Below are 13,833 nucleotides of genomic sequence, written 5' to 3' on the forward strand. Positions count from 1 at the left end.
AGTATACAGAGGATTCACAGAAAATAAGGGAACCACAGTAAACTTTGTTTCCACCAAGTGACTCAAATCAGCATCTGAAATACAACAGAAAAATGACCACACACTTTCATAAGATTACTTCATTTCATACATATCCTGCCTTAACAAATTTCAGAAAATTTCAAATACCACAACAGGAACTATTTCCTTCTATTATTTCTTCTGCCAGATAAGAACTTATGAACACAAGTCCTACTAAAGAAAACTTACATAATACATACAAAAAATAGACAATCTCCAATCCAACTTAATGGCCCAACTAACATTTTATTCTTGTTACCTGTGAAGGTACCTATTACCCCAGGTGGTTTGAGAATCCCTTGGATGATGGCACTGTGTCTTGGACATAGATTGAGCTCAAAAACAACAACAACAAAAATCCCTATTAAATAAAGAAAATCTTGGAGATTCCCGCTGAATACCTCAATCATTTGTAAAAATGAAAAGCAACAAAGACACAATTAAAAATGGTGTAGTCATACAAGAAGAGAAAGAGTTTAACACATCTCAGGTCCTCATCATTTTATAGCAGGAAAACTAAGGTCAGATAAATTGTTTACCTAACATCACAGTTAGTAGATAGAATTAAACACAGGTCTCCTAAATTTGTCTTTATGAGCTTTAGAAGTATCTGGTAATTCTGCATAAATATCATTTATTACGTTAGTAAACACCTTTCTGGTATGTTGCTTATTCTTTATACCCTTACACCTTAAATCTATCTTTAATTTTGCTTAATGTCTTGAAAGCATTGACAGCTGCACTTGGTTTCAAACACAAAAGTAATGTGTGATCTTTGTATTCATAATAAAACTAATGCAGATTCTCAGAGTTCATGTTTGTAATGTTAATATAATTTTTTAAAAAATTTAACCTAGACCTTAAATAACTCCCCTGATATATATATAGGCATTTGGGAAAATCATCATTACTCCCATACAGACACATAAAAAGAGAGGTCATTGTCAGTCTACACTTCTGCCTTGTTTTTGTTTTTGTTTTAGATTTATTTATTTATTTGAGAGAGAGCACATGTGCAGGCCCATGCACATAGGCAGGAGGAGGGGCTGGGGGAGAGGGTGAGGAAGAGAAGCAGACTCCCCGATGAGCGCAGAAGCCTATGTGGGGCTCCCTCTCTCGACCCTGGTATCCCAACCTGAGACCAATACTTCTACTGAGGTGTTCCCCATGACATAAGCAGCATAGTTATGACATACAATAAGGGAACTCCTCTAGGAAAGGCTAGGTTGAATTGCAGTGAGGCCCTAATGGGAAAGATAAAGGGGAAATGGAAGCAGTAACTCCAACAATACTTGCTAAAAAGTCCATTCCAGAATTCTGCACAAACTGGTGGGGAATCCCTCTCTGGTGCCCTGGTGGCAGCTATGGTGAACTGGAAAGAGAGTGAGAAAGCAGTTGGTAAAATATTCACACAAAAAAACAAAAACATAAGAAACAAATAAGCAAAAAACCTGGCACTGTAAGAAGTTGATGAATTAGAAATATAAAGAGAAATATCTGAAGAATTAGAGGAGATAATTCCTCTATGAGTTGCTCATTCCTTCTTCTTTCCCCACATTCATACCAATGTATATGATTTTTGATATGATACAGGAAATCTATCAAAGTCAGGTACAAGAAACAAAAAGTAGCTGTTGACGCACATGAGGAGTTCCAGAAGTGTTGACATCTCTAAAGATTTGAGGACTCCAAGGCTTTTAAGTTACCAGTTAAATCCCTAGGACATTTGCTTGAGTTTATTCAAAATAGCAAAATCTGTTTAAGACATAATTTTTAAATCACATTTTAGTGGCCTTCCTTCAAAAACCTAGCTGACCTAACTCTGATTTTCTTTGAGCTTAGTTAACAGAACTCCAACACACAAGCCTCATTCCTGAAGTTTATTTACTCCATTTTGAGAAGAGATAGTCATACACATCAAGAAGCTTTACAGCTTGTCTCTTAAACACTGGGTTCTTCCTCTCTATGTTCAGAATTAATTGGTTATTATACAGACCAATTAGTCTCATTAGACTTTAAAAAGGTTGCCAGGATGCCTCCTATTAACAAAGGGAAAATTTTTCTCAATGGCAGTTATACTGGTAAATTTGTTATTGTTCCAAATTCAAAAATGGGACAGAGTTTAAGAGTGGGGGCCAGGGAAGGGGAGGGATAGAAATATTTATTCCAGTGGATTCTAATTCTCATAGGAATCACTGGGGTAGCTTTAAAAATATATAGATTACAGTTTCCTTTCTCTCTTAGTCTACCCCCAAGATTCTGATTTATTATAACTAGGATGAAGCTAGAGCACTCTGATGAGATTTTCCATAACACTGTACACACTTAAAATCATGAGTCATTTCTGGAGAAAAAGGGTCACACTCAAATAGTTGATGATTCCACTAGCAATTTATGTAGAACTTCAGATTTTGGGAATTGCCTTCTTTGTACTATTCCTAATTTAATGCACAGTGTCCCTGTCACTGAGAATAAAAGTATTTTTTTTGTGAGGAAGAAATTATTTTGAGAAATACAAATGAGAAAAGGTGACATAATGGAAAACACAAACACAAAAAGATCATTAAATATGTGAGCAGAATTCTTAACTTCCCTGTATTTTCACTGACTCCTGCAATACCTCTACAAAAAGTTTTCAGTATTCTATACGATGTCAAAATGTGCTGGAAATATCATTACTGATGAATAAGGTAACTTATAAAATTAAAAGTTAGATAATAAAGATCACCAATGAATTAATTTGGACTTTTTTCAAGATAAAAAAAAATTATATGGACTTAGATTAATGTAACAAGAAAGGGGAAAAATTACATTGGGTTCTGTTTAAAGATTTTAGATTCCATAAATAAATTAAACTCACTTATAGTAGCTTCTTTACATTAAGATTGTGTCTTGTAACAGTCTTCTTAAACACTTATCTCAAGCCTTATAATTGGGTCTATTTTTGCCACAATCCTACAAAGTCACCCTAAGCTGTCACACTAAGCTGGTTGTCACCACTCAACGGTTAAAAGAGGTTCTTTATAATTAAACTAATAAAAACCCAGACTTACAGTACTGGCAAAGAATACTGTTAAGAGTGCAGGTCATTTCTGTAAAGATAATTGTTCTAGCCAAGACAGGGTTTGTGAATGCAACTAAGAATGGGAAAAGAAGCAGTGTTAAAGAAGAAGAAAGTGCTTTTTTAAAAAATCATGATTCCATAAAGCCTCTAGATGTAAAGAGATATACCTGAACATATTTATTTAAACTCAATGGGAAATCAAGTCAGCAGAAGCTTTGTTTTTATTTATGAGTAGACATTAGGACATAAGAATAGCAAATGTCCAGATAAAGCTCAAGAACTCACCAATCTACCTTATGTTAGTGTGGTTTCTGTTAGTACTGATATACTGATGAAGGGGTTGTAAGAAATAAAGACAATTTGACATAAGTCCTAAAAAATGTTATTGGGGACGCACATGGGTGGCTCAGTCGTTAAGTGTCTGACTCTTGATTTCAGTTCAGGTCATGATCTTAGGGTTGTGAGATGAAGCCCTGCATTGGGCTTTGTGCTAGGCATGGAGCCTGCTTAAGATTCTCTCTCTCCCTCTTCCTCTGCCCGTTAAAAAATGTTATTGGGATTTGCCATTTTTGAATAGTTCTAGCATGTAATACATTATATAGGACCACATTACTATGTTGTCATTGTATTTTTAATCATATTATATTTGGTTTGGTGCCCAGAAATCTTTGTGTACTTGGTTCTTGGCTAAGTATCATTGCTCTCAGAGTTGGCCTTCCATTTGGAATCAGGCTGCTGAGTGCCTAGCAGAAGACTCAAAGACAGGAAAGATGACTGGGCTAGACACCTTCCTCTTACACAACAGGGTTCACCACAAACCACCAGGGAAATGGCACAGTCACCCATTGTCTTCAACGTTCATTTACTACTCATAATGCAATTCAAAAATTCTAGAACACATTCCTCTCCACACTCGCAAATAACATTCTTCTATTTGAATAAAGTACACTAATTAGTAACTTTAACAAATCTCCATCTCTTCATGTACCTCTACAACTTGGTGATAAGTGCATTGTATATACTGAACAAGTATTCTCATTGTCATCAACTTAATAACCATGTGGACAAGGAGAATATAGTGGTGGGTGGGAGGTGGGGGAGCAGGTTTCCAAAGATTATCCTAAAACAGTGAACCTTGTTCTCTTCAAGATAAAAATTATCTACATAAAAAATAAAAGCAAAGAACTGATCAGAACATCTTCTATGAAATTCAATAAAAAGGACTTGGAAAAAAGTTTGCTTTCTATGTAATTCCCTACAAAATCACCTTTCTGTGTCAGCTTAAAAAAATGTGAAAATACATTTCAAGGTCCTGATAAAATTGTAACAAAAGAGTGATAATACACCATTGTCTATCATTGACATCAACTGCTGTAGCTAAGGAGCAAATGCTGACTTTTAATAGTTGATTTTCCAAGAAATCTCATGAAATATCTTGATGCAATCATGATAGAATCATAAACTTAAATTTATAGTTTCATCTCAAACAGATCATTGAACTTATCCTCACAGTAATTAAATTTCTTTCAGTTGTAGGAAGACATTTTGAAGATGAAGAAATTGAAGCATTGGCAGATTAAATGATTTACTTATGCCCTACATTCAGTGTAGATACAAAACCAAGAAATCATTACTTCTTTTTTCCAAAGTACTTTGGAGCCTGAGTTCAAATCCCAGCTCTGGCACATAATAGTTGCATATGATTAAGCAAATTCCATGAGCCTGAGTCTCAGTCTCCTTATTTGTAAAATGGCAAGAATAATCCCTAAAGTATAGACCTGTTTTAGGATTAAACAGTACAATGTGTGTAAAGTGTCAGAGACAGGGCCACATCGGTTATCAATAAATATTATTCTCGGGGCACCTGGGTGGCTCAGTGGTTTAAAGCCTCTGCCTTCAGCTCAGGTCATGGTCCCAGAGCCCTGGGATCGGGCCCCACATCAGGCTCTCTGCTCAGCAGGGAGCCTGCTTCCTCCTCTCTCTCTCTCTCTCTCTGTCTGTCTCTCTGCCTATTTTTGATCTCTCTGTCAAATAAATAAAATCTTTAATAAATAAATAAATATTATTCTCTTACAACTTTATGGGGAACATGAACTCTGGCTTTTTGAACAGTATAAACTAAAATAAAAAGGAAGAACTTCTTAAGCATCACAATGCTGAGAACTAGTCATTCAAATTGCCTTCTATGACATACAATTCCAGTGAGTGCTGCAGACACAATGATGAATTGGAAAATGGTTTGTCCATGCTGAGACATGGAAAACATACCAATTGTTTGAAAATTGCTTGTTATCATAAGTTTAAATGAGAAATATTATTTAAGTATATGTGGTTTTTTTTGAGGATGGAATTGTTTTGTTTTTTTGCAGATTCTCTGAAATTATGTTTTTCCAAATTAAAAAAAAAATAAGTATGTGATTGTAGAGAGAATTTTTTTTTCCAGCTGTGAGAGAGAGGGCGCAGGGGAGGACAGCTGGAAGGACTGTCACCCCAAACAACTCCTCAGTCCTGTATTTATGACTGTAGAAAGAATATTATACTCACAGTCACTCCCTACAACTCAGTCTTATAAGTTTGGGAGAAATCATGACTTTGGGAATCATTCTCAAGTCTAAAATTCTCAGATTCTAGTGTAAAAATAAGACAGTGGACATACAAAGAAATTACTTAATATAAGCTAATAATTAGAATAGGAATATCCTTATTCCTAGAAAAACCTAGAATGTCAGTGTATTCTTTTGAGCAAAAAAAAAAAAAAAAGGTTAGTTTGCTTCAACTAATCTTAATCTTGTTCCCTTTGCTTAAAGGTAAGTTATATTCTAGCTCTATCATAGTATGACAAAACACATTTGGTACACAATATATTTAAATATTAACTATCCAGACTATAGCTTGAAGACTGAACATTTTTATTCTAAGATAAATTCTGCCTATAATGAAGTTGAAACTAGATCTCCTATTATACAAATGTAGCCATTTTAAAAAACCACACAACCAACAATGTGGTAGAGGGTTTATAGCAAAGCATGCAATGTGTTTCAAGTTTACGGTAATTAAAATTTATTTAAAATGTTTTATGGAGTACAAAATCATAATGCAAAGATTCTTTTAATCAATAGCAAGTTTAGAAAAGAATCCTAAAATGACATACAAATATGAAGCAGCCTAATTGATTTAATACTTAATAATTCATCTGTCAGTAAAAATCTTTTCATAATCAGCTTATGTATTTTTTTCAAGTTCCCTAACTGGCTCTTGTCTGCATTGGGACAGGTCTCATCTGAATTTTGCAAGTAAACAAGTTTGTTAGCAAAATACTTTTTACAAACAGATATGTAACTGATACTTTTTTTTTTAAAGATTTTATTTATTTATTTGACAGACAGAGATCACAAGTAGGCAGAGAGGCAGGCAGGGGGGGGAGGAACAGGCTCCCCGATGAGCAGAGAGCCCAATGTGGGGCTCAATCCCATGACCCTGGGATCATGACCTGAGCCAAAGGCAGAGGCTTTAACCCACTGAGCCACCCAGGTGCCCCTGTAACTGATACTTTTAATCCTCATTACAACTGATGTATTTCTTTACGGTTGTAAAATGGCAATGGCAAATAAAGTATAATTTTTAGGTCATTTTCTGGAGATGCTGTTCCAGAGTGCCACTAATAGGCAACTATCCCTTTCTCATTTCTTTATGAACTACAATTCTCCAAACCTTAAAGCATAACAGTGAGGTAAATTTTTCTTCTTTCAAACCAGAATTTAGAACTGGCTCAAGCGGTTATGGGTGGAGAGCTAAAAAATTAATCTGATACAGCTAAATATCTCAGCCACTCTTTAAGCAAGCATTTGTTGTGCTGTGTAAATACTCACAAAATACCACATGCATCTGCAGTAGAAAAGGGAAGAGGTTGGGTAGGTATGTTTTAAAAAAAAGAGAGAGAGGTCAAGAACAGGAACAAATGATAACTATGCTATTATTCCTCCAAGTTTCTTTGGTTCTAGCTTAATAGTATTATCTAGATGTGAAGATCAGATAATCCTGTCCTATGACTGCATTATTAACCAACGATCTTGCCCACCATGTTGGATTCAAGCTAAAGCAAAGCAGCATCCAAGCAACTGAGATTATCAATAACTCTTGGCACTACTTCATTTCAATGAGGTAGTCTTTCAATTTTAATAAAGTATAGAAAAGGGGAAAAATGAGCCAGATACAGAAACAAACCAGAGTGAAACCGAGAAACTTCCTAGGTGTATGCATGGTACTCTAGTGACGTGACGTTACTAGGTCACAACTGAAGGCTGAACAAACACTCCTTACCGGGAAGTAATACACTATGTTTGGGAGAACACAAGACTGAAAAAAAAGAAAGAGAGAAAAAGAAAAAGAAAAAAGATACAATCAAAGGAAATTGCTTCATATAGTAATGTTTCACTTGGAGGATTAGAAGCAGAACTGCAGTAGTTGTCAAGAAGGAAGCCAACTCCCACAGAAAGGGTCAATAATACTTTTGATATTATAATAAAGAATGACTGCATATTTGAGGCAAGGCCTTCTAAAGGTCAGACAAGCAATATTAAAGTTTTCCCCCAAAAGGGAAACTATACTGCTAATTTTATTTAATTATGTTGCCTAATAATAGTAACTTACGCTAACTAGTGATAAAATAATAAAACTGAAATGGGATAAATCCCTATGTAGTAAGAGCTCAGTTCAATGTGGGTCCTCAAGTGTCTTTCCAAAAATGTGTCAAAAATAACATCCCCCAAAATGGAAAGGTAAACATACCTATTACTGAGGAAGGGGGGGGCAAAAAGGCATTGAGCATATGGATTATTAAGCATCTAGATCCGCAATGCATTCCCAACCCCGGAGTTATGTTTAACAACAGCTTGTGTACAAATCACTATTTTTATGCTTTGCTAATGTAATATGCCATTTATTACATCCTGAAATTATTCAGTGACCTACTTCGTTAATTAAGACATTGACAGAGATCTTTCCCTTTTGAACCAGACCACTGGCCAAAGGACTATTTCGGTTCCACCAGGTTGTATGATTATTTCTATTTTAAAGAAAAGAACATTTTAAAGGACAGAACGTGACAGGTCCAGAGTTTAATGTAAAGAGAAACAACGTTTCTTCCCATTATTTAACCTTAGTCTTTTCACCTAATTGCTATGAATCATAAGATTAATGATGGAAACCAGAAAATAAACGAATTAAAATTTTAAAGATGCAGGGACACAGCTCACTGCACCAGTATTCTTAGAGCAGTTTCACACAGAACAGTGTCAACCTTCAGAAGGGGGAAAGAAAAAAGAGTAAATAAAACCTGTGGTTTATTTTTAATCAGAGATCTACATCGAATATACAGTCCGTGAGAAGGCACAGTGCTCAAGATGTAGTAGTAGAGATGAGGAACCAAAAGGGGAAAATACTTTAACCTTCCAACCATAAATCAGCCCTTTCCTTCTACTATGACAAGTGCTCAGAGTTACTTGGAGAAATAAAGCACCTGGCTCTGAGATTGAGTACCCATAACTGAGAAAAACGACGTGAAGTCTTTGCGTGGTTAAAGGGAAGGAAATTTGCCCTGCTCAGGCATCTCCTCCCAATGCAGCAAATTTGGACATGAGCTATAGGCTGCAAACTGAGCTTGGAAATGGTGCAGGGGAATGATGGAGGGAAGGGAAGATGAAGTTGCCAGTTCTGAGGCTGGATGGTTCTACCCAGAGCCTCAGAGGGAAGGGGTTAAAGGGATGCTCCTCATACCTTTCTTTTCCGTTCCATACGTTCCCTGGGGATTTTCCGTTGTTTTTTTCTCTCTCTCTCAAGGTTTTTTTCTTTTTCATCCAGTTCGGCCTCTCGAACTTTTTTAATAGAAGCAGCAGCGTGAGCCATTTTGCAGAGAAAATCAGCAGAAGCAGTTACCGCAGCTCGGTTTCCACTCCCCAGCAAGCCAGGTGATTTTAGAGCTAGATGGAGATGTGATTTTGCCCACCAGGGCAATGGTTGACAACCAGAGCACTCACGAAATAATCCACTCCGCCCCCGAGCTAGGTCATAATCTTGCTCCAGCCTCTGCAGCACCCATAATTCACCAGAACGTGCCAAGGTCCCAGGCCAAGCCCCCCAGCAGCGCCCACCTGCACATACGCAGGCATAGGTGTGCACCCACACTCGGAAGTGGTCCCCGGGGAAGGCGGAGCACTAGACTCGGAGCTCTTGAGCAGTTGGGTGGCCGCAAGTGCCGGCAAGCATCCTACTAGTTGAAAAAGCCTTCCTTAGACACACATCACCAGTTGGAACAGTCTTTGGGGACTCCTCCAGACAGTCTGTGTCTTCCGACTGGAGCCAGGAAGAGGCCACCTCTGAGGAACTGCTGGGGGTGGGGGTGCAGTTTACTGCCGCTTCCAACCACACCTCTATGCAGGGTGAGAAGAAAATGGTGCAGTCTCACTAAATGACTCGCCGCCGCTGCTGCTGCTGCTGCTGCTGCTGTTGCTACGGCAGCTCCGCTGTAGCACATGACAGGAATTCCTGCCTTTTAAATCTCGGCCCTTCCCTCCTCCAAGGTTCATTTCAAGAAAAGAACCAACGCCGTTTTGGGAGAGGACGAGCACGGTTGGAGTTACTTGCCCCCGCTAGAGCAGTACACGGGTGAGCAGTCTGGGAAGGGCTGGGAGTAGCCCGGTGCTCACCGTGTCATTTACAGACCCACGTGAGGCTGCATTAGGGAGCTGCATTAAGCCTGGAATCGAAAGGAGCTGTCAGTGAGCACACAGCATAATCTGGGCTCAGCCAGGTTATCCCAGGAGAGACAGGGGGCCCCTCGAAAGAGGCAGAGGTTGAGAAGGGGAGAGGGGAAGCGGGCCACACCTAAGACCACTTTCCCTCATTCTAAGAGGCACAGGGGTACTCATTATTTAGTTACCAAAGGCTTTTGTTAAACACCAAATTCACATTAAGTAATGTGATGAAGTAAACTGGGATTAATATCATATACCCAAAAGAGAGGCACCATGAGGGAAGATACAACTTGGTAACTCAGAATGAACCCAGCACTTCATCTGATCCAGAAGTCAGTCAAAGGAGAAAATAACTGCAGTGGCATGGGCCAGCCTGCATGGGCATTGTGATGGTTCACAGGTCAGTTAACTTCCAGCCAGCACAACTATTTAGTTTCTTACGTATAGGAAGCATAACCCTCTTTGGTTTAAACAGCTGAGAATTCATCTCCTTAAAAAAAAAACCCACAAAAAAACCTATCTATCTATCTATCTATCTATCTATCTATATTTATATAGATAGATATCAGGGGCACTTTGGTGGCTCAGTCAGTTAAGCATCTGCCTTCAGCTCAGGTCATTATCCCAGGGTCCTCGGATGGAGCCCCGCATCAGGCCCCTTGCTTAGTGGGGAGCCTGCTTCTCCCTTTCCCTTTCCTTCTGACTGCCGGGCCCCCTGCTTATGCTTTCTCTCTCTCACTCTCTGTTAAATAAATAAATAAAATCTTAAAAAAAAAAAAAAATCAGCTTCTATTAACTCCCCAGTCTGGAAAATGTTGTACATTTTTGCAAGGAAACACACATAGACATTTAAGCTTCCTGGGCAGATAATATGTGGATTTGGGGAGGATTCCTATATGTTCTTAACCAGGTGAGTCATTGCCTGCCACTTGATATAACATAATTGAAACATTTTCTCCTCTGAGGTGCTTGAACATAATCAGCAGTGATGGTGTCAAAGCAGTCATTAAGAATGAAGGTGGTTCAGGGAAAGCAGTGAGCCTGGAGCACAGGGTGTTCTTAACACCATCTGGCATTTTTTCTTCTTCTAAATACTTTTTTAAAATGTTTACAACTAAGCTAATCTTTTTTGATTCATGGATGTCCTTTTAACTTAAAAACATATGTCCCAACAAAAATGTGGCTGAGCCACAGACGTAAAGTGGTTTCCCTGTTAGTGAGGGTGACTCTTTTGGGCTTCTTTTGGGACAATGCCCTTCCCCAGTCCCTTTAGAACCTCTTCATTCTATATCAGAATATACTCTCCCCTCTGTAGATTTCCCAAAAGAAAGATGGAAAATCACAAGTACAACTAGAGAAGAAAGTGGGGAGTACCTGTTGTAAAAACAAAACAAACAAACAAACAAAGTACAAAGAAACAACAACAAAAAACACACAAAAACCAAAAACCCACATTTATTTCATTAGCCTTTAATGAGCTCAACAGACCTACTTATAAAATTGAAGAGTAGAAATTGAATTATGTTGTTTTCTAATGCCAGGGAAATTATACATTTTTAAAACTTTAATCTGATAACAACATGAAGTTTGTAGGCAGAGTTAACAGTCTTACTCCCCAAGATTCCCTCCCCGCCCTTTTTTTTAAGATTTTATTTATTTATTTGACAGAGAGACACACAGAGAGGCAATACAAGCAGGGGGAGTGGGAGAGGGAGAAGCCGGTTTCCTGCTGAGCAGGGAGCCCAATGTGGGGCTCAATCCCAGGACCCTGAGATCATGACCTGAGCCAAAGGCAGACGCTTAAGGACTGAGCCACTCAAAGGCCCCTCTTTCTTCCTTTTTTTCTTTCTTTTAGTAAACTCTATACCCAACTTGGGGCTCAAGCTCATGACCCTGAGATCAAGAGTTGCTTGCTCTATGGGCTGATCCAGCCAGACGCCCCTCCTTCCCTTTTTCTACAACAGTGTTTGATGGCTCCTTCGTTACTTTGTCTCCTGAAGAAAAGGTAATGAATCAGGTGTTACTTTGTTAGGTGTTTGTTTGACTGACACAAATATCTCACAAAGCAAGTGATTGCGAAAGCTTTGAAAACAATAACTATACTACTTCGCTTACACATTCTCATTATAACTTCAGATGCAATGCAAAGAAGCAAAGTCACTGTGTTTTTACAGTTAAGTTCTAGAAGGCACATAACTTGATAGCTTTCCCAGGACAGTTTGCAGTGGCAGGAGGGACAAATTTAAGTACTCTGAAATCAGCCCACCTCAGGAGAAGGAGCCCGCTCAAAAAGCCCCACCGCGGGCTCTACTACTCAAATCACAAGGCAGGAAATCTCAGACTAGTACGAATATTTTCACAATAAAAATAAAACAAACTGGCCACAAGTCCTCTCTTAGTGGGCAGCATTCCATTTATCTTCTCCCCCATCGTAGAACACACTGCCCCTACATGAGATGGACAGCAGCACAGAATCCTATTTGGAGCACCAGGCACATTAGACATCCCCATGCAGTGATAACGCTGTCTCTCTACAACTAACTCACTCAATAGTGAGCTGTCGAGAACACGATTTTTTAAAACCACACCTTCTTGTATATTTGTGTTGCTCAAACTTTCCTCTGACTTCTATTTGATTGGAAAAGAAATCAGTGTCGGTCTTTCTGAGGGAAGAGAGCAGGGCACACTCACCAGCTGACCTCTGCACAGACAGGGCACCAGGTTCCAGTCCCAGGAGCTCCCAGCCATATAAAGAACGCATGCACCACATTAAAGGAATCTTCCTGTCAAGCTTCCCGCAGAGATAGAATACTGGCTGAATTTTAAACTTGTAAGAAAAGCTGCTTCCTTCCACAAAGCCTCTTGGCCATCAATGGGACAAGCCTGTGTCTGCCTTCAAAGTGAAGAACACAGTGTCATTTACATTTAAACTTGAGAGCCAGCCTAGATAGATTGCCCTTCAGAGAGGACACACTTCATTTGAAAGACAGGAGAGAAAATGGCCATTTGCTGTCCTCAGTGTCCAGCACTCCATTGATCAGGATCCAAAGAAAATCCTCCGCAGACATCAGGCATCAGTCAGGGCATCGTTCAATAACAACTGAGCTAGCCATATGCAACTTAATCCCCCTTCTCTCTCCCAGCTCACCCAGGAGAAGCAGCTATGCAATTAAACAGCATATATTGTCACTCTACCACAAATGGAGTGTGGGTGGTAAGTGGGAAAAGAAGCAGATGCACCCCAAAGACAGTTAAAGCATCACCTAATCAGGAGGGGAAAAAAATAAAAAGGTTCTGCTCACTTGAGCTATGAGCCTAGAGTTCACTCTCCTCAAGTTCAACGGTGTTTATCTAAATTTAAGGATTCATGTGTGTTGAGACTCTTGAATGGTCAGGGCAAAGTAAAGCAAACGGAACCAATGACAGCATTGATACCTCACTCCCACTTTGTTTTACCTGAAGCCAAATACAAAGGCTGATAGGACAACACAAAATTGATAAAGTGGAGTTGAGTCTCTCTCAATAACAGTTTCTGTAAGAAGGGGATTTGATTAAAATTAGAATATCCAAATGGCATAGTTCTTCTACTTCTTCCTGAGGAATGGAAGCAAGGACACCCCAGTTCCAAGTCAAAATAAGTGGATTCTACGGTTGAAGATGAGGATGCAGAAGCGGTCTCAGGACCTCCATCTTCCAAGCTCTGGAACAAGCTCTAATATTTCTGATGTTTCATAGAAAATTTCCATCTAAGGGCGCCTGGGTGGCTCAGTTGGTTAGGCGGCTTCCTTCAGCTCAAGTCCCCGGATCGAGCCCTGAGGCAGGCTCCCTGCTCAGCCAGGAGTCTGCTTTTCCTTCTGCTGCACCAACACTGCTCCTGCTTTCTCTCTCACTCTCAAATAGATAAAATATTGAAAGAAAGAAAGAAAGAAAGAAAGAAAGAAAGAAAGAAAGAAAGAA

The 13,833-nt window shown here is 39.0% G+C and overlaps 1 protein-coding gene across 12 annotated transcripts in view; it reads right to left on the reverse strand.

Moving 5' to 3' along the window:
• The window catches only part of ANK2 (ankyrin 2), a 662,258-nt gene that overhangs the window by 242,712 nt on the left and 405,713 nt on the right, over nucleotides 1–13,833 (reverse strand). For 2 of the 12 annotated variants that reach the window (XM_032859446.1, XM_032859448.1), the window contains exon 1: nucleotides 8,900–9,456. The exons of 6 other annotated variants lie outside the window; for them this stretch is intronic. In XM_032859446.1, coding sequence (XP_032715337.1) covers nucleotides 8,900–9,028 — 129 coding nt within the window. In that variant the 5' untranslated portion in view covers nucleotides 9,029–9,456. Of the gene's footprint in view, nucleotides 1–8,899; nucleotides 9,517–13,833 lie in introns of those variants that run through there. 4 more of the 12 variants (XM_032859196.1, XM_032859412.1, XM_032859438.1 and 1 more) reach the window with 4 other exon arrangements.

This window comes from Lontra canadensis, unplaced genomic scaffold (genome assembly GCF_010015895.1).
Source record: "Lontra canadensis isolate GAN:19392208 unplaced genomic scaffold, GSC_riverotter_1.0 scaffold1, whole genome shotgun sequence".
Classification (NCBI taxonomy): Eukaryota; Metazoa; Chordata; class Mammalia; order Carnivora; family Mustelidae; genus Lontra; species Lontra canadensis.